A 21,053-nucleotide genomic window follows, 5' to 3' on the forward strand; every position below is an offset into this window, starting at 1 on the left:
AGATTGAGATTGATATTTCAAATGTAACTTCTGTAGTTTGTTATATAAATTGCATGTACAAGAAGGGGAGGGTGGGAGTGGGATACAATGACAAAACAATAATAAAAAATAGGGAAGGAGTTCCATAACCTAGGAGTAGTTGCCAAGAGGACTTTCCCTCATGTTTAATTAGATAAAAATGCCCCAAAAGAAGTTATGAAGCAAACTCACCACATTTTTTGCATTCTCTGAGCCAATTTAGGCCCAAAAAATGCTTTTGTTCTGACAAGTCCTTGTAGTTTTGAGGGGTGGATGTGTGACAACTAACAGTGCTACCAAAGCAACACCCCAGCCTCATTCAGCTTGGCTATACTAACCATTATCTAGTCTATTACTAATGTTAGAAATGAGTTCAGAACATTCCTGGTTGTATTTAGACCAAGAAAGAGCTCTTTATGTAATGATATCCCCCCTTAAAATTTCTGGTTTTGGCAAGAATGCATAATGGAAAACAGATTGGGGTAACACACTATCAAAAAAATTAAAACTTGGTGATACAGCTATAATCATAGGAACTGCAGTGTTGAGTAAGGTTTATCTGATCCAACATCATTTTATAATATTTTAAATGGCAAAATATTTGGAAAAATATTAATTGAATTTAAGACATTCTCCATGGAAGAGTACGGCATTAGTAATGATGGAACAATTCCAGAAACAGACACCTGCACTTTCTCCAGTTCTTTCAATCCTCCCCAGGTGCTTTTGCTTATGGTAACCATGGAATAATTTTTAAAAAAACAACCACTGTACATAGAACATGTCTTTATTAAATAAGCAAGCAAGCACAGAAGTATAATGTATAGTGCTTAAATATTAACAGTACTAAAAATATAAAAATAAAGTTTACTGAAAGCAGTTTCACTCACAAATATACAAGAGTTGCTGTCCATCCACAAAATTCAACACCATTTGCTATCAGCTGCATCGACAGACAACTGCTTCCTTCTACCTGGTGGAAATATTAACATTTGGTCGTCCTTCCTCACAAATTTCTTTGAGCCAAATATGTGAGGTTACAAACCCGAAGGACCATTTTTTTTCTCCAACAACTTCTAAGATGCAAAATAGGATGGAACAGGCTTTTGCTATGCTGCTGTTTCTTCCTACAAACAGAGTTGCTATTGCAAGATGGAGACTCCCATGCCTGAGCATTTATTATCACTCTGAATCACAGGCAAGCAAGTGGGTTTATATCCATGAAAGCTCATGCAAAAATAAAAAGTTAGTTTTATAATATGCTATTATATTCCTTTTTCCCACCATGTCCCTTTTTATCCTTGTGTAATGTTTAATTTTCCAAAGAGTAGCCTTGTGAGTCTGTCACAGTAAAACATCCAACTCCTGTGACACCTTAAAGACAAAGGTTTTAAGTTAAATCTTTTAAGTAACATATGATTAAGTATATGAGGGGCCGGGCTTAGCACAGCAGGCTAAACCGCCAAGCTGCTGCAGAAAATCCTGCCGATGGAAAGGTTGGCAGTTCAAGCCCAGGTTGGGGTGAGCACCCACCATCAGCCCCAGCTCTCTGCCCACCTAGCAGATCGAAAACAGAGATGTGAGTAGAGAAATAGGGAGGTAAGCAGGGAGGTAATAAAAATTGCCCATAAGGACATGCCGACAATTCGATCTGGGAGGATGTCTAAGGACGACATAGCTCCTCGACATGGAAAATGGGAGCATCCCATCCACCCACCCCCCGTAACGGCTGGAGTCTAGTATAGCCTCCAGATGCCAGAAATGGAAAAGATGGAGAAAAGCCTTTACCTCTGTCTATGTATTGTTTGTCCTTGTTAATTGTATAATCCACATTGAATGTTTGCCGTATATGTGTTCTGTAATCTGCCCTGATTCTCCTCGAGGAAATAGAGCGGAATATAAAGTTTATTACTATTATTACTATTATTATTTTATATTAAAGGTAAAGGTTTCTCCTGATGTTAAGTCTAGTCGTGATCGACTCTGGGGGTTGGTGCTCATCTCCATTTCTAAGCCAAAGAGCCAGCGTTGTCCATAGGCATCTCCAGGTCATGTGGCTGGCATGACAGCATGGAGCGCTGTTACCTTACCGCCGGAGCGATACCTATTAATCTACTCACATTTGCATGTTTTCGAACTGCTAGGTTGGCAGGAGCTGGGGCTAACAGCGGGCGCTCATTCCGCTCCCGGGATTTGAACCTGGGACCTTTTGGTCCGCAAGTTCAGCAGCTCAGCGCTTTAACACACTGTGCCACCAGGGCCCCCCATTATTATTATTATTATTATTATTATTATTATTATTATTATTATTATTATTATTATTCAGAAATTACCATGTTAACCCTGCAGCAAGTACAACAAAACCCAAAACCCACAAGCAGAAAATTCTTTATTGGGCCAACTCCAAAGAGTAAGATGCAGTACACAAGCATTTAAAGCTTTGCAGACTTCTTTATCAGTCAGTTATGAAAAATCATACAGGGGAAAAATGGCAATCATGTCTACATTCTGACACATATGTTGCCAGTTAAGATGGTATTGAGGGATTTCAATGTAGGCAGACACCTTTTCCCTTATTTGCCTTGTGAGGACTGGAACAATAAAAGTCAGAGGATATATTTCAGCCCCACCAACAGGGGAATAGCTTTTCTTGCAATCCAGATGTCCCTGTCCTGTGCAAAGCTATCTGCTCCTTTCTTTTGAGTTAGAATTGTCCCAATAAAAGTATGTCGTCTTGTGGAGTTTGAATGTTCAATAATGATGATAATGATAATGCTTTGTTTATATCCCACCTCCTCTCCCCAGGGGGGCTCGGGATGGCTTACAACAAAGAAGATACTGCGCTTAGGCTGTGGCGCAGGCTGGAGAGCAAGCCAGCTGAAACCAGCTGCAATGAATCACTCTGACCAAGAGGTCATGAGTTCGAGGCCCGCTCGGAGCCTATGTTTGTCTTGTCTTTGTTCTATGTTAAAAGGCATTGAATGTTTGCCTATATGTGTAATGTGATCCGCCCTGAGTCCCCTTCAGGGTGAGAAGGGCGGAATATAAATGCTGTAAATAAAATAAATAAATAAATAAATAATGAACACTTAACCAGATCCAAACATCAAATCAAAAGGACAAGTCATAATACATAGAGACATCACTAATAAATATAAACTATGTAATAATTAAGGTGTGTAATATACTAAAAATATTACAGAACCAACTCTTATTGGTAAAGACAATATATTAAAGCCACTGATGAAATAGACACCCACCTCCTGGAACAAACAAGATTTGTTGGCAGAGGTCTTGGTCAGAGAGGGCAGGGTTTTTAGGAAAAACTAGGCAAGATACAATGAGAGAAGAAATTACGGAATTTCTTTGACTTCACTGATTACAAACATAGGAGTACCCAGGTTGTAATGTGGCACACCTCTCTTTGCCCCACACAGACTGGAGCAAGCGGGACCCCTGCGTTGGAAATTGGCAGAGGAGGTAGGCAATTACACTAGCAAGCACAAGAGGAAAAGTGGGACAATATCTTCTCTGAGTTCCAGGTTCTTAAAGAAACAAGATGGTCCTCTGGTTTGTAGCCTGATGATGCTTTCAGAAAGTGAAAAGTGAGAGTAATAGATCCTCATATTAAAAGGTAAACCACTCAAAGTTATATACAGAATGATATTTCTAAATAAGCATACAACAAGCATACATTGTGGTAATTGTTCAGATTTATTGTGGCTGCTATTGAATTTTGAACTGTATTCTGCATGCTACCGAATTGTTTAAAATTCCCATCAAGAGGCAGTGTTGTAAGAATTGCACTGTAAGATGCTATGAAATACATATATATAGTATCCCTGCTACATAATACATAGTTTCTTCGGATATTCAGTTTTAATGCATGACAGCACAAGCAACAATTGAACATCCCCATACTAGAAGCTATGTACATTAAAGGTGGCCCCATTCAGACTGCAGTGGTCAAGCATCTCACTGGAGGTATTACCAAAATCACTGTGGACACATATGCCTGTTCCTTTATATATTTAGTGCATAAGTAACAGATGCTTGAAAAAAAATTAAAATTAATCTATAAATATCAAAATGAAATCCCTCCCTTACTATTAGCATGTCACACGTTGACTGGTGGAGTTCTGTCAGCCAGAGTTGTCGATTGTTGTGACTACAATTCTAGCTAAGCTAATAGAGGTGCATATACATTCACCTGTTAAAACAAAACAGATGATGAATCCTGGGGTAAAAAAATGATTCCAGTTTATTATGTTGGTTATAACTTGACCCAAGGGCAAGATCCTGTTAATGGATTATGCCAGTGTAACCGTTCAGTTTTGCTAATGAAAACACTTTTTAAAATGTTGCGTAAAGAGATCTACAGTGCCTCCTTGCACAATGTTTTTGTACAAGGTTATCCAGAGATGTTTCCTTTCCCTGTTCACTAATGAACTACAAAGGTATGTCATCCGGATGCCCTTGCACTCTCAGGAAAGTATAATCTGTCCTTGACAGTTGACTTGTTCAGTGGATATACATGGGCAGCCACACAATGCCTGAATGAATGCATCTTACAGAGGAGACAAAAGGAAACCTACTCTGAACCAATCTGGCCAATAAAATCCCTTGACCAGGTTGCCCTAGGATCACCATAAATCAGAAACAAGGGAGGAACAGTGTTCAGTGTCTCACTCTATGTAATGCTAGAAATTTTGAATGAAATTTCATGAGGGGACAAAATTTGAGCCTTGAAGGATAATTCATTATTTTCTGAGGGGTACTTCCTTATCCCCTCCCTTTAGCTAAACATCAAATAACTCAACCTCAAAACTTGGTATTTCTCCACTTCTCCTTTGGGTTTAGAATGGGTAGCTGAAGGAAAAACAGATTTGGTCCAAAGGTGTCCAGTTGCTGTCCTTTGGTTAAAATTTTGATTATAATAAATCCAGTAATGGGCCAGATCAAAATCATCTTGAGGCGAAATTCTGTGGTAATTATTTTCTCAGGGATCATGAGGAAGGAATTTGAGAGAAATGGGGTTCCAATGTTTAACTGGTTAATAATATAGGGGCAATAATTTAAACAAATATGTGGGAATGAGATCATTGTGCCCCTTGTTAACTAAGAATTAACATGGAAATAACAACTAAACACCTGAGATAATTTTTCAGCACATAACCATTTTCTTCTGAAAATAAACTTGTGTGTAGTCCACTAAATGTTCTAAAAGCTTCTGTAATATTTTTTTTTAAATAAAGAAACTAATATGAAAAAGTATACATCCCTAACAGCATATATAATACATACTTTACAAGTCCCAAATGCATTCATAGCAGCCAAATATTCTGGAGATAGATATATTCACGTTTGCAAAGGAAGGAAAGGTTCAGGAAGAGCTGTATCATACGTTGTTTGCTTAGTTTGTTTGGGCATAATGCACTGGGAAGACTTTCTGCACAATCTAAATTGAAATGAATGGTAACTTTGCCAGAGTATCCTAATGAGGTAGATGCCTCCACATATTCTAGATGGGCAACTTTGAGCTTTGCGACATTGCTGGATTATAATAAAGAAAATTAGTTGATTTTGTACCAGGAATGTCACCCCACCTGGTGGTTGCATTGCAGCTCCCATATTCCTTCATCAATTGATGAGCTGGCAATGACTGATAAGAATTCCAGTCTAACATCTGAAAGGCAATAGTTGCCTTCTTTGCCTTCTATTTCTACTTGTGAGTTTTCCATAGGCATCTGGCCAACAGATGAGTGCCGAACTCTGTGGAACTTTCATCAATCCTACAGGGATCTTCTTACCTTAACTTCCTAGTGCATTGTGCCCTTGTTTTCTTTTAAAATATTGATACACATAACATGTACATTGTGTCCAGCAAGTAATAAATGAATGCAAAAAGCACTTCTAGCTACAATATAGCTAGCATTTTTGTTTTTGTTTTTCATAGACATGCATTTTAGTTTCTATAAATAAAAGTCAAATGTGAGGTCACACTTTCCCATTTTCTGTTTGTAAACTAAGTCAAATTTCTCGTTCATGGAAACAGTGAAGATGTCTTTCCATAATCCAACTCTTCCTGGAAAAGAAAAAGGAGGGGGTAAGAAAAAGAGATTCAGGCTGAGTAACTGAGATGATATAACAGGATCTGTTAACAGAATAGAGAGGCTAATCCTGCAAAATACTTTAGAATCCCACCCAAACTTGTAGTCTCAGTCTCTCTCATCTGCTGCCATACTTCAGAGTACAAGTAAAATGTCTGATTAGAACAAGCAGATGTGTCATGGGAAGGTCTGCATTGCAGCTTATCCTGAATACACAGTGTTTCTAAGGGTATCTACAGAAAGAGACACATCATATACTACCAATGGGACCATAGGCATTGTAAGCTGAGTTACCCATTTTCAGAGTAGTCATTTGGTGGCTGTTGTTTCAATTGCAATGCTGGCTTCAAGTGCATTCTACTGCATGGGAGAAAATATGGAGCCACAAATGAACTGGGTGCCACCAATATCTGAAAATAGAGGCAAGTATTTCAGCCTCTAAGTTATGTCCCACACAGAACATGTGTTTACTTGGAGCTCACAGTCACAAGGGGCCAGGCCAATCCCTGGCTGCATAAACCATACACTTTCTTTGTGTGAACAAATATATAGGAAGAAACACATTTAGATTTTTTTTAAAAAAAATAACTGTGTTGGATAACTACTGCTAGATATAAAACTCCTATGCCCAGCTGTTTGCCCTCAAGCACCTGAAGATACACAAGAAAAGCTTTGCGCCCTTCGTATTAATAAATAATAGAATGAAGTCTACTGTTTCTAATTCCGTCTAGTAATCCCTTTGAGGCACTTTATGAACCAAAGTATGAACCATATTTTCACTGAGGTTGACTTAGCATAGCCTTTTGCTTAAAAGGCCTTTTTAAAAATCTCAATTCAGATCTGAAGGGTAAGTGATCATTGCCTTGGGTTCCCTTGCTTGCACGATAGAGATGTTAGTGTGGGACTATTTTATAGAGCTATTGCAACAATAACTGAGATAACGGTTGCCAGATCTCAAGATATGACTTGAATTTACATTCAGTCCATTTCTCAGGATATGCGAGAATTTGGAAAGAGTGGCCAGACTCAAGGAGGGAGTACATTTTCTGTTTGCCTGCTCTTGAGCTTGGGAGACTAAAAGCAAAACCATTCCTAACAACAGGGGACTACGTATGTTCCCTTGAACACATCAGAGAGATGCCAGACTTGCCACAATACATCTAATTATATGAGTTTGTCTTGCTAGCAGTTATTTTCCAGCCATATTCATGGACAGCTAGTCAAAGAGTCACCCACCTGGGTTCACAATTTGGTTAATCAAACTGTGTTTTGTGATAAGACACGGAGCAAAAGTAAGGAACGTGAGTTAACCAAAGGCCTGCTTTCGCAGCAATTGAGGATTATCTTCGGCGTAAACATCAATCAACTAAAAGGAGGAAAATTAAAGAAAACCAACATAAAGCAAAAAACAAATATGGAAAATGCAACTGATGATAAATGAAAACACCCAATTTTTACGTCGGTGAAATATTTTTAAATCACAATGTTAAATTAAAAAAACAGGTTGCATTTTGGAAGGAAAAATAAGGATATTAACACAAATGACAATAAGCACAACAATAGGAAGAAAAAGAAAGAAACCTTGTGGATAGAAAAAGCAGGCAGTGAAAAAGTGCAACAAATTTTTATCACATAGTTTGGGGGAAAATGTCTAGGCCACAAACGGGTCTTTTTAGAGGAGGACAGTTTCAGGTGGGTAAAGTGTAACCAAAATAAATGGTAGGTATCTTCAAGCATCCAAGCAGAACACAAAGAGCAACAGAAGGAAGTAAAAATCAAGCAGATCATATTGCCTTAGGCCGGAGATAGACAATGCAAGTGAGACCGAAAACAATTTGTATTTGATTGAATATTCCGTGACATTATTTTCCTCATACTGAAAGGCATTGCTGGCAGAATTCAGCCCATGAAACCTAACATGCTTGTCGTCCCCTGTCTCCATTACACTCAAGCAGGGGGGTTCTCAAACTTTAACATTCCTGGAGCACTTTTTGAAACAAAAGCTTTTCATGGAGCCCCAAGAAATGTTTGTATATTATATAAAATGTTTATATATTACTATAATTTAGAAATGTTTATAGAGTGTACTATATATCGGATTATAAATAAAGGAAACAATTTTTTAAAAATATTCATGGTGGCAGTGGTTGAAGGAGCGTGGGCAGGAGTCACTGCTGCCAGGATTACGTGAGCATGCTCACTTACTCCGCCACTGAAGGGATGGAAGGGAAGGGAGGGAAGGAAGGGAATAGAGAGAAGGGAAGGAAGGGAGCAAGGAAAGGGGTCAGATTTGCGGGGTGGGGCTTTGGGGCTGTTTTCTTTCACACAAGGAGTGGCAGCACCTCTCTGGTAAAGGCCTAGATGTCAACTGAAAGATGGGATGGGACAAGAAGGGGAAGGAAAGGGCCACCAACCAAACAACCCACCTCCTGCCCTCCTCCTTTCACCAACTTTCGGCCTGCATCCCAGGAGCCTCTCGGTCTTCTCCCGGGCGAGGGTGGAGGGAAAGCATGGGACAGAGGGGTCATAGAGTACCTGCATGTGCCGTCATCTCAACCTGCCCACCCCGACATCTTTTAGAGCACTGCAGAGTATGTGAGCTTGCACATGCGCAGTAAGGGTGCGAGCAGGGAAAGAAAGCAAGAACTGTGCACTTGGGTAGTGCTAGAATACAACCCCATTCTTGGTACACATGCATATCTTCTAGCTACTCCTCCCCCCTCCTCCTCCTCCTCCTCCTCCTCCTCTCAGGAAAGAATTTCCTACCGTCACATGTGCGAAAGGGAAGCAACCGGCGATGAGGGAGCAACCGGCTGACCGGTGCCTCCTTCACTGCTTCTATGAATTCCTGAATCAGGAGGAGGAAGGAAGAGAGAAGCGCCTAGCCTTTCAATTTGCTTTGAGGAGCCCTAAGGGATCTGCAGAGCATCGTTTGAGAACCACTGCACTAAAATATCAATCTCCCACTTCTCCAAAAGCCTTTTTAAAAAATTGGACTAATCTGACTCAATCTATTTTAATTATTTAGTATCCTGCCCTTTTCCTGGCATAGGACTGTTACTCATTTCTCCAGAAGATTCAAAGATCACTGCTCTTCTGATGATGTGCTGCATGTTTAAATTCAAAATCCTGCTTTATTTTTCTTTTAAAATAGTAGAAATATGTAACAGAACTATTTTGAAGTCATAATTTTCCAAGGCAGAGATTTGTTAATTTATGCTTAACATAATAAGCATAATATGCTTAATATGCAGTCACTTTCCTATCTGGATTCAGACACATTTCAGCAGGATTGCCCCATGTACTTCTTAATTGCTAGAGTAGTCCTCTGCCTTTGTGGCAAGCAAATGAAAGCAGAGATGGCTATAACACACCCATTCCCTATCCGGAAATGCCACAATAGTTGACTGCTTATAAGATCTACTCAGCTTGCTCCATTTCTCCTTTCTGCTTTCACTAATACACATCACACATACATACCCCTGCCCACAGGAAGAGCTTCTGCATTGCAGCATTGGTCAATGAGCTGGTGGCAATGCTCCACCATGGCTTCCAATTGTGCTTTGTCACATGAGATACCCAAAAACCTTGCCAACTGTTCAACCATAGTTGCCAGGTCCTGTGCATATAGAGAGACAGGTAGAAAGAAAGTTAGAAATAGAAATATACCACTTCAAGTAACCACACATGTTTGAGTTGACACTGCTAGCTCCAATATTATTCAGCTCAGGTGGGCAACTGTTGGAAGTTAGGGAACCCCACTGCCCCGCCCTCTCCTCAAGAAACCTTGGAGGACCACATCTTCATCTAAGAAATGTTACCACAAAATGCCCTTCAGGGGGTGTAGGAAGCATTTTAGACATCCTTTGCACCCATCCCTAGATATGTTATGTCTGGAACAGGCCCTTTTGTGGTTTGTACTTCTGCTTCAGAGGCAAAGCTCAGGGGAGTGTTTTGTACTTTTTGGTATTACCTTGTGCATATCTTCATATTTGAGAAAGAGTACATTAGAGTCCATGTGATGTTGCCAAAATTCTTGCACATGCTCAAACCACGAACCATATCCTACTGTGAAGATACGAAGCACAATGTCCAGCACACAGGATAAATAATAACTGTTGAAACACTTCTATGGAACATTAAGATTTATACAAAAATAAAGGCATTTAATTTGGTGGCCTTAAACTCTAGATATGGCAGATTTATTCCTAGCAAAAACTCAAGGGAGAAACTTTTACAGTCAGCCCTCTGTATTTGTGAGTTTGATTTGATTACACTGTAAAACACAAATTTTGTTCCTGGGTTATAAATGTCATTGTCTTATTGGTTTTATCATAAAAACATGGGAAACGATTATTAAAGCGCTAAAACATCATTTTTGTGAGCCATCCTGCAGCACATTTTGCTATAATCTTTCAATGAATACTCATAAGAGTCTCAACCAATTGAGCATAGTTTGTGGCAGCCACAAAAACAAAGTTTCTGGAGTATAACTACAGTAGAATCTCACTTATCCAACATTCTGGATTATCCAACGCATTTTTGTAGTCAGTGTTTTCAATACATCGTGCTATTTTGGTGCTAAATTCCTAAATACAGTAATTACTACATAGCATTACTGCATATTGAACTACTTTTTCTGTCAATTTTTTTGTATAACATGATGTTTTCGTGCTTAATTTGTAAAATCATGATCTAATTTGATGTTTAATAGGCTTTTCCTTAATCCTTCTTTATTATCCAACATATTCGCTTATCCAACGTTCTGCCGGCCCATTTATGTTGGATAAGTGAGATTCTACTGTACTTTCAAAGTAACTATCACACAATTAAACAAGAAATAATACTTCCAAACCAGGAACAGAATATTTTAAAAATGTTGTTACATAGTGTTATTAATGTATTTATTCTCTTTAGAAATCTCTAGGTCCTGCAGCATGATATCATCACTTTCCATCATAAAATTGCACTGAAGTGGGAGAGAATAATTCTCTAAGCATTTGTAAGTCCTTCCAGTGTGATTCTATGGTCAGTTTTTAATAGAACAAAGGTTCTCAACTTGTGGGTCCCCATGTGTTTTGGCCTACAACTCCCAGAAATCCCAGCCAGTTAACCAGCTGTTAGGATTTCTGGGAGTTGAAGGCCAAAACATCTGGGGACCCACAGGTTGAGAACCACTGTGATAGATGTTGACCACAGAGTTGCACTGAATGAACAGTGGACCTACTCCCCAAACCACAGCAAATGTGGAGGACTGACTGTACAATGCTAAAAAATACAAAACAAAGTGCAAGAAAATACACCCCTTCTACCAAACTCATACAGGAATAAATCTATTTTGTGTTTTCTTTCCTTGCTTTTCTGAAAGGAAAAAGTCACACAATTCAGATGCCCACATATATAAAAGTTCACACAGAACATTCTTCCTGCGCCTCCATGAAGAACAAGCAAATACTAGCATCTGAGTTGGAGAAAAATCTTTTGGGATTATAATTCCCAGGATCTTCTAAGCAGCATGAATAGTTGCCATGTTCTTTGGGGGTTTGAGAAATTTAGTTTTAAAAATTAACCTTTCCAAGCTCCGAACAACTGATATATGTTTGAAATAGAGCTTTAACCATTTGTCTAGCAACACAACATTATACTTCACTGTGATTAAATGATATAAAACAGAATCAAACATAGTAATCACTGTTGCTGTTACACTGTTGAATTCAAAGTTTCTTACACTTATCATTCATAAATCTCCGGCAAAACTCTTGGAACGTTCCTCTGTAGCTCATAGTCCGTAGGGAGCGATGAAACTGGTAATAAGACACTACCAGGTCTTTAGGATTGCGAGCCATGTATATTACCTAAGAACATGGAAATGATTTGTATTTCTGAATAATTTCCCCTACATACCCACCCCAAACCCCAAATTACAAAACATACAAACAACACAAAACTCTCTTAGCTGTTACCTTTGAATCTCCACTGTGTAGGTCTGAAGGTAAAAAACGATATGGAAGGTGGCTTTTGATAAGACGGGGAGAGGTTAGCTCCTATGAAACGAATGAAGGAAAATAAAGTTGGTCCGCCATATCCACGGATTCTGCATCCATAGATTCAACCATCCACCACTTATTTTTTTAAAAATCCAGCAAATAAACCATTTTATATATAGGGGCACCATTTTACTCTGCCATTCTATATAATGAGACTTCAGTGTCCAAAGAGGTTTTTTCTTAATCTACAGTGGACCTGGAACCAAATTCCAATAAATATCAAGGACACACTGTAGTCAAGAATGGCTTTCATCTTCTAACCCAGTGGTTCCCAAACTTATTTGGCCTACCGCCCCCTTTCCAGAAAAAATATTACTCAGCGCCCTGGAAATTATTTTTTTTAAAATTTAATAGAAATTTAACAGAAAGATATACAGTAGAGTCTCACTTATCCAACACTCGCTTATCCAACGTTCTGGATTATCGAACACATTTTTGTAGTCAATGTTTTCAATACATCGTCATATTTTGGTGCTAAATTGATAAATACAGTAATTACTACATAGCATTACTGTGTATTGAACTACTTTTTCTGTCAAATTTATTGTATAACATAATGTTTTGGTGCTTAATTTGTAAAATCATAACTTAATTTGATGTTTAATAGGCTTTTCCTTAATCTCTCCTTATTATCCAACATATTCGCTTATCCAACGTTCTACCGGCCCGTTTATGTTGGATAAGCGAGACTCTACTGTATGTACCTGTGGCCAGCACCGCTCCCCTGGATTGCTGCAGCGCCCACCAAGCGGCGGTAGCGCCCACATTGGGAACCACTGTTCTAACCAATCCAAATTCATCTTTTTCCACTCTTATTATCTTACTTTTAATTTCATATTTCATGCTCTCACTGCATTCAAGCAATTATTATACTGGACATTCTGAAGCATGGATGAGACGCACTCACAGACTACCAAATACCTGCTGGAGAGAACCCTGAATTGGAACCAGATGTAGGTGCTTAGAACTATGCTGGCAAAAGAAGGTAACCTGCTTCACTCCTTCCCACAATATGTCCCTCTGCAAAAGAGGAGTAAATCAATGCTGAATTGGTTCCATTGTGGTGGGAGAGACAAGAGGGATGCATCCCCAATACTAGCAACCCAGTGTTTCAATGGGAGTGGATTGTGTGACTAATTCTGCTAATGTGGGACAAGGTGTCCTCCTTCTCAGATCCTCCCCCAATAATGCTCCCAAAGCAAACAGAGTCATAGAATCATAGAATCATAGAATAGTAGAGTTGGAAGAGACCACATGGGCCATCTAGTCCAACCCCCTGCTAAGAAGCAGGAAATCGCATTCAAAGCACCCCCGACAGATGGCCATCCAGCCTCTGCTTAAAAGCCTCCAAGGAAGGAGCGTCCACCACGGCCCCGGGGAGAGAGTTCCACTGTCGAACAGCTCTCACAGTGAGGAAGTTCTTCCTGATGTTCAAGTGGAATCTCCTTTCCTGTAGTTTGAAGCCATTGTTCCGTGTCCTAGTCTGCAGGGCAGCAGAAAACAAGCTTGCTCCCTCTTCCCTATGACTTCCCTTCACGTATTTGTACATGGCTATCATGTCTCCTCTCAGCCTTCTCTTCTGCAGGCTAAACATGCCCAGCTCTTTAAGCCGCTCCTCATAGGGCTTGTTCTCCAGACCCTTAATCATTTTAGTCGCCCTCCTCTGGACGCTTTCCAGCTTGTCAACATCTCCCTTCAACTGTGGTGCCCAAAATTGGACACAGTATTCCAGGTGTGGTCTGACCAAGGCAGAATAGAGGGGGAGCATAACTTCCCTGGATCTAGACGCTATTCCCCTATTGATGCAGGCCAGAATCCCATTGGCTTTTTTAGCAGCCGCATCACATTGTTGGCTCATGTTTAACTTGTTGTCCACGAGGACTCCAAGGTCTTTTTCGCACACACTGCTGTCAAGCCAGGCGTCCCCCATTCTGTATCTTTGATTTCTATTTTTTCTGCCGAAGTGAAGTATCTTGCATTTGTCCCTGTTGAACTTCATTTTGTTAGTTTTGGCCCATCTCTCTAGTCTGTCAAGATCGTTTTGAATTCTGCTCCTGTCTTCTGGAGTGTTAGCTATCCCTCCCAGTTTTGTGTCGTCTGCAAACTTGATGATCGTGCCTTCTAACCCTTCGTCTAAGTCGTTAATAAAGATGTTGAACAGAACCGGGCCCAGGATGGAGCCCTGCGGCACTCCACTTGTCACTTCTTTCCATGATGAAGACGACGCATTGGTGAGCACCCTTTGGGTTCGTTCGCTTAGCCAATTACAGATCCACCTAACCGTAGTTTTGTCTAGCCCACATTTTACTAGTTTGTTTGCCAGAAGGTCATGGGGGACTTTGTCGAAGGCCTTACTGAAATCCAGGTACGCTACATCCACAGCATTCCCTGAATCGACCCAACTCGTAACTCTATCGAAAAAAGAGATCAGATTAGTCTGGCATGACTTGTTTTTGGTAAATCCGTGTTGACTATTAGCAATGACCGCATTTGTTTCTAAGTGTTCGCAGACCACTTCCTTAATGATCTTTTCCAGAATTTTGCCTGGTATTGATGTGAGGCTGACCGGACGGTAATTGTTTGGGTCGTTCTTTTTTCCCTTCTTGAAGATAGGGACCACATTCGCCCTCCTCCAATCTGCTGGGACTTCTCCCGTTCTCCAAGAACTCTCGAAGATAATTGCCAGTGGTTCTGAAATAACTTCCGCTAGTTCCCTCAGTACTCTTGGGTGTAGCTGATCTGGCCCTGGGGACTTGAATTCGTTTAGAGAGGCCAGGTGGTCACTCTCAACAAATAAAACCCATGTAATTGAAGGGCATGAAACACCTTCTTTCTAGAAAAGAAGCCCCTAAGATGGCATTCTGAAAAGACCACTGGTCTCATTAGTATGCATTAGTTTCAGGTTTTACCTTCCATCAGAGTGGACATAGGGAACAGTGTTCTTGTGAGCATGTCAGCCTTGACAAGCTAATGGGGGTGGTTATTTGAGGTGGATGGATATTATTCAGTCACTGAATAGCAAAGCAATGCCTGGGACTTCACTTTTCTCTCAGTTGCTGTGTTCAAGATAAATATTGTGTTGCCTCCAATGAGAAAAGATGAAAACCTGGTGAAAAATGTGATCCATCTATGAACTAAGGTATGTGTGTGCGGACAACTTTCCAAGGGGAGACACATGACTTATCACATGATAATACATTATTTTTACCATCAAGTGTTTCTAACGGTGAGCAAGCTGTTCTAGCAACTGTATAAGAAGTACAAGTAAACAAGCCCCTTTCCAAATGTTTTCAGTCTCATAAAATCAAAAATTCAAAGGAAACAATCAGGAAATTTTTAGATTCACTCCACAAAAAAGATAGAAGAAAAATGCACAAGTAGTAATAAAAATTGGTAACGTTTTTAAAACTTTCCTAAAAATCAACAAATAAAAAGTATGATAGATGACCACAGTCATGCTGGAAATGGAAATATGAATGTGTTTCCCTTTCACACATCACAACACAAGTTCAAAAGGAAACAGAAGAGAAAGGGCTATGAAGTAAGAAAAGATGTGCCATTAACTCATTAATAGTCTTCTTTTGGAACATCTTGGTAACTTCCTTGCTTTCTTTAGTTCCTCCATTTATAAACCAAAAAGGGAAAACAGTGAGGTTCAAAATGCCTTTGGCTGAAGCATTTGATTGTGACAATGGCATTTTATTTTAAAGCATTATAAATCTTACAAAATGTTTTAGTAAACTGTAGCAGTAAACCAATAAATTATGAATTATTCCAACATATCAACCAGCTGATTTGCTAAGGGGAACAGAAGATGAAAGGAAACTTTGCAGAAATAAATAAAAAATAGTTTCAACAGATCAATACAGTTTTGGCAATTACATTATACCTTGAGAATGTCCAGACCAGGCTGAGGATACTCTAGGACTGGAAGCTGCTCATCTATATTCATTAATCCAATTTCATCAGGATCAGCTCCTTGGCTAACCAGATATACTACTTCCTGCAATAAACTGGTGCCTGCAAATGTAATAAAGAGGAAATAAATAGCTGCAGACTAGCTTCAAAAGAACAAGAAAAATGGTTTACATAGAATAAATGTGTGTAAATGCCTTCAAGTTGACTGTTGGCATAGTGATCCATGAATTTCATAGGGCTTTCAGAGGCTTTTGCTTCTTAAAGTGTGCATTGCAAACACAAATGAGGTTCCCTAAGATCCATGTTGGGGTCTCAAAAAATTTGGCAACAGTAACCATTTTCTGAGCTTTTGGCAGTTGTAGACATTTACACGAACCTATTGTGCAGTGTTTACAGTGGACTCTGCAGAAGATGCTTCAGCTGTACTTCATAAAAAAGAAAATCAGCCTATTTAGCAAGCCTTACAAATCCTGATGTGTTATGACTTTTATTACATGCATATATACCCAGGGTCACATGAAATTTTATTGTGCTGAAAGCGGTCACAAGTGGAAAAGCTTTTAAAGTCCTACTCTAGAGTAGAAGTGGGCAACTTTGGAAGGCTAAGTCTGCAATGTCCTATTGCAGCCCATTGCAAAAAAGATTTTTTTCAATTCATTCCCTCTAAGGGGTTTTTGCTAATTCAAGTGAGAGAATCGATAGTCATAAAGGTCCAGGAAAGGCCTGCCCTATTGCTAAAAGACTTTCCTGGTCTAAAATGGTTCACAGCAGAAATGCCTGGTGAGCCCTGGCCTGAGGAATTTTGCCTTTTGTTAACCATATCCTATTCCCAAAAGTGGACTCTTGAGAGTGAAAGCTGGTGGGCCAAATCTACCCAACTGCTATTTTGGTCATTGATCGATTCACACAAAAGAACTGCAGTTTAAAAAACAGAGGAATTGCTTACCAGAAATCACCATCATTACCAATTACTCCAAAAATTGATAACTGACAACACAGTTTTCCTAGTTGGGCAGCTGCTTGCCAAATGCACAAAGATGGGACATAAGTACAGCAGCGGTTATGCTGACCTTTTGATTTAATTCAAGACATTCACCAGTTTCATGCATTCAATGCAAATATGATCTCCTCCAAGCCAACCATTTGCGCAACAACTAAAGTTCAACCTAACTGCCAAAATAAAAACCTAATACATTTACCTAAAATGCTACCAGTAGAATGACAGCTATAAGGACTCTCTTCTTCTGGATTCTCAATTACCAATACAGCAGCCACTTCTAGAAATAGATATGGAAAAAATTGCTATCTATTGTGCCTGCCTTTAGAACAGTTCATCTGTTTTACCAGATTCTTTTTAGAATGCTCTGAAACACTGATTATGAATAAGCCTTATTAATCCAAACCAACCACCAGTTCTCTCTTAACAAGAGAAAACAATGAAAATTAATGCTACTTGGTGACACAATCATGGTTTTGAGTAACAGTTATATAGAGCCCATAGTGAATCATGTCCATCCGTGTATATATCCTAATTATATTAATATTGATGGATCTGTATTATTCAACCCCAAGGTCAGTAAAAGCCCATGTCCCGTTCTGTTACTTAATTAGTTTGCTTTGCTTTGCCAGGAAGCCTTTATGATTTCTACGGTATGCTTTTAGGAAAATGGTAGCAAAGGGATAGCAATCACATGCCCTCTTCCACCAAGATCCTTTTAAGGTACAACCCCAACAGCTTTAGCCTTCAATGGTGAGGGATGTTGGGCGTTACAGTCCAATATCTGAAGAGTTGCATGATTTCCATACTTACATTAACATTACTAAAGCAATTTAGCAGTTTCATCCAAAAAGAAAATATTTAGAAGCCCAGAAACCAAGTGCTTCAGTCTTGTCTCATATAAAAATCAAATTCTATTTCATAATTATTAAGAACTACTGCAGGCAAATCCAAAATGGCAGGAGATGGACATTTGAACTCTTTTAGTTTGTGCCATTTTTGTGCTGAAGTTAAATACTCCCTTCCCTAAAGTGCCTTTTATTATCCTCTGGCAGAGATTGTAAGTACCCATGCTTTCTCCTAGCTCTTTTCAGTCCTTATGACTACTTCATATCTGTAAGTGCTATTTGCAAGCCTATGAACAATGCCAAAATTATTATCTGAGAATTATGACTGACTTAATTGTGTTTTGGATAGATACTAGTTCCCCTGAACAAACTCTTATGCTATTCATTAATCGGTGTCTGTAAACTTTTTCAAACATGTGAACACAGTGCTAAGTCTTGCAGCAATTTCATTTTACAATGTACCATAATTTATTTTCTTCATACAAGGACTACAACATATCTATATCCAGGAATGAAGAACATATTATCTTTTGTGTTCTGCTGGACTACAACTCTCCTGATTCTTCATTGGTGTTTAATAAAATTGCAGGACTCATGGATGTCGCAGTCTCACTAACCCAACAGTTGTAGTCCAACATCTGGAGAGGGTCACATTCCCACCGCTGCTTTACACAACATTCTGGGATGTTACACAAATATAGCATTATGATTTGCCTTTGACTGTCATTATTCCATTTAAGGAATTCTGGACTTTGCAACTTAGATGTGAGTGTTTAGAATTTGCATGATCCCTAGTGGAGGTTGAGCATCCTTTATCCAGAATTACAAAATATTCCAAACTTCTCCACATGGGTGGCTGAGATAGTGACACCTCTGATGGTTTAGTGTACATAAACATTGTTTCCTGCACAACATTTAAAATGTTGTGTATAGAATTATGTTCAGGCTATGTGTATAAGGAGTATATATGCAGCATAAATGAGTTTCATGTTAAGACTAGGATCCCATTTCCAAGCTATCTCATAATGTACATAATAAAAGGTAAAGGTTTCCCCTGACGTTAAGTTCAGTTGTGACCGACTCTGGGGGTTGGTGCTCATCTCCATTTCTTTTCTTTTTTTTAAATAATCTTTATTGAGTTTTGTATACATATTTAAAATCCTATACTGGGTTTCATGGTTAGGGATTAGGGTGGGGGAGGGTAGGGATAGACACATAGGGGGCCCACAGGGAGACACCAAAATAGAAAAAAAAAATTAAAATCCTGAGTGACTTCCGATCATCTTCCTTGGAGGTCCTGCCTTTCCCCTTACTTAATTTTCTTCTCTTTCTTCTACGTTCTCCTGTCCTCTTCTATTATCCTTTTATTGGTGTCTTTATCTTTCTTTTTTTCCTCCTTGTTCTATTTTTCCATATTCCTTGTTCAGATAGGTGGTGATTTGACTCCAATCTGTCTCTCTTATTGCTTCTCCTTTATTTTTTGATATTAGATACGTGAGTCTATCCATATTTCTTATTTCCATAATTTTTATTATCCATTCTTCCTCTTCTGGAATTTGTTTTCCTTTCCATCTCTTTGCAAAGCATATCCTTGCTGCTGTGGTCATTAGGAATAGAAGTTTATCTTTGTTTTTTTCAGTTTTTTGATCAGTTATTCCTAATAGGAAGATCTCTGGTTTTAATGGTATTCTTATTTCTAGCATTTCTTGTAGTTTTTTCCTCACTCTCCCCCAGTATTTTTCCGCTTCCTTACATGTCCACCACATGTGGAATAGCGATCCTTCTCTTTCTCCACATTTCCAACATTTCGTATTTATATTTTTGTAACATTTTCCTAATTTCTTTGGCGTCCAGTACCATCTGTGTGCCATCTTTATCCAGTTTTCCTTTAAGTCAGTTGCACCTGTATATTTCATTTTCTTTCTCCAAATTTCCTCCCATTCCTCTTTTCTTATTTCTCTTCCTATATTTTTAGACCATTTTTCCTGGTATTTCTTTGTATTTTCCTTTTCTGTGTCCCACTCCAATAGTTTTTTGTAAATCTTGGTTATTATTTTCTTTCCTGATGTCATTATTTTGTCCCAAAACGTTTCCTTCTAAGCCGAAGAGCCGGCATTGTCCATAGACATCTCCAAGGTCATGTGGCCGGCATGACTGCATGGAGCGCCATTACCTTCCCGCCGGAGCGGTACCTATTGATCTACTCACATTGGCATGTTTTCGAACTGCTAGGGTGTCAGGAGCTGGAGCTAACAGCGGCTGCTCCCACCGCTCCCAGGATTTGAACCTGGGACCTTTCAGTCTCCAGCTCAGTGCTTTTACACACTCCGCCACCGGGGCCCCTATATTATGAATTAATGTACATAATACATATATGTAAATACAGGTATTCCAAAATTTGAAAAAATATTCCCAAATCCAAAATACTTCTGATCTCAAGCATTTTGAATAAGAGATACTCAGCCTGTAAGGTAAAGATTTTCCCCTGACACTAAGTCTAGTTGTGTCCGACTATGGGAGTTGGTGCCCATCTCCATTTCTAAACTGAAGAGCTGGCATTGTCTGTAGACACCTCCAAGATCATATGGGTGGCATGACTGCATGAAGCACCATTTCTGAACTGCCAGTTGGAAGAAGCTGGGGCTAATATTGGGAGCTCACCCTGCTCCCCGGATTCGAACCGCCAAACTTTACCTGTACCTTGCCACATTTCAAACCCAAGATTCAATGCAGAAATAAAATCATCATGCGATAACCTTCTAGTGTGAAAGGCCTTATGAACTCAGTTTTGAGCCACAGGGATATACTAATGTAATTTGTTGTCTAGAAACCTCAAGCCTGGAGTCTTGGCCCAAATGAATGAATGTGTTCAGAGCCAGAGGTTCAATCTGCAATGCAATTATGTAGCTCAAGGATTTCATGAAGTATTTCAGAGACAGCAGCCAAAAACTTGAAAAAATGAGAACAACAGGACAACAGAAATGATTTGCATCAGTCACTGAGGCATACGCTTGATGCTGAAATTCTCCTGATGTTGACATTCTTCCACAGAACAATCTCCTGCAAATAACATGTGCAGCACAGCTGAGGCAGAATGATAGATTCCTTGTTAGCT

At 39.3% G+C, this 21,053-nt stretch overlaps 1 protein-coding gene across 2 annotated transcripts in view; it reads right to left on the reverse strand.

The window, feature by feature from the left end:
- Window positions 1-787: 787 nt before the first annotated feature.
- The window catches only part of sult4a1 (sulfotransferase family 4A member 1), a 31,189-nt gene continuing 10,923 nt past the window's right edge, over window positions 788-21,053 (reverse strand). The window contains exons 2-8 of one of the 2 annotated variants that reach the window (XR_506436.3): window positions 16,065-16,195; window positions 12,092-12,172; window positions 11,857-11,983; window positions 10,102-10,196; window positions 9,609-9,747; window positions 7,365-7,494; window positions 5,969-6,103 (exon numbers count right to left, since the gene is read on the reverse strand). Coding sequence is in view for 1 of the 2 variants with exons in the window: in XM_003221413.4 (XP_003221461.1) it covers window positions 5,991-6,103; window positions 9,609-9,747; window positions 10,102-10,196; window positions 11,857-11,983; window positions 12,092-12,172; window positions 16,065-16,195 (686 nt within the window). In the remaining variant the exon portion in view is untranslated. Of the gene's footprint in view, window positions 6,104-7,364; window positions 7,495-9,608; window positions 9,748-10,101; window positions 10,197-11,856; window positions 11,984-12,091; window positions 12,173-16,064; window positions 16,196-21,053 lie in introns of both variants that reach the window. The other variant, XM_003221413.4, reaches the window with a different exon arrangement.

The sequence above is a fragment of the Anolis carolinensis genome, chromosome 5 (genome assembly GCF_035594765.1).
Source record: "Anolis carolinensis isolate JA03-04 chromosome 5, rAnoCar3.1.pri, whole genome shotgun sequence".
NCBI lineage: Eukaryota > Metazoa > Chordata > Lepidosauria > Squamata > Dactyloidae > Anolis > Anolis carolinensis.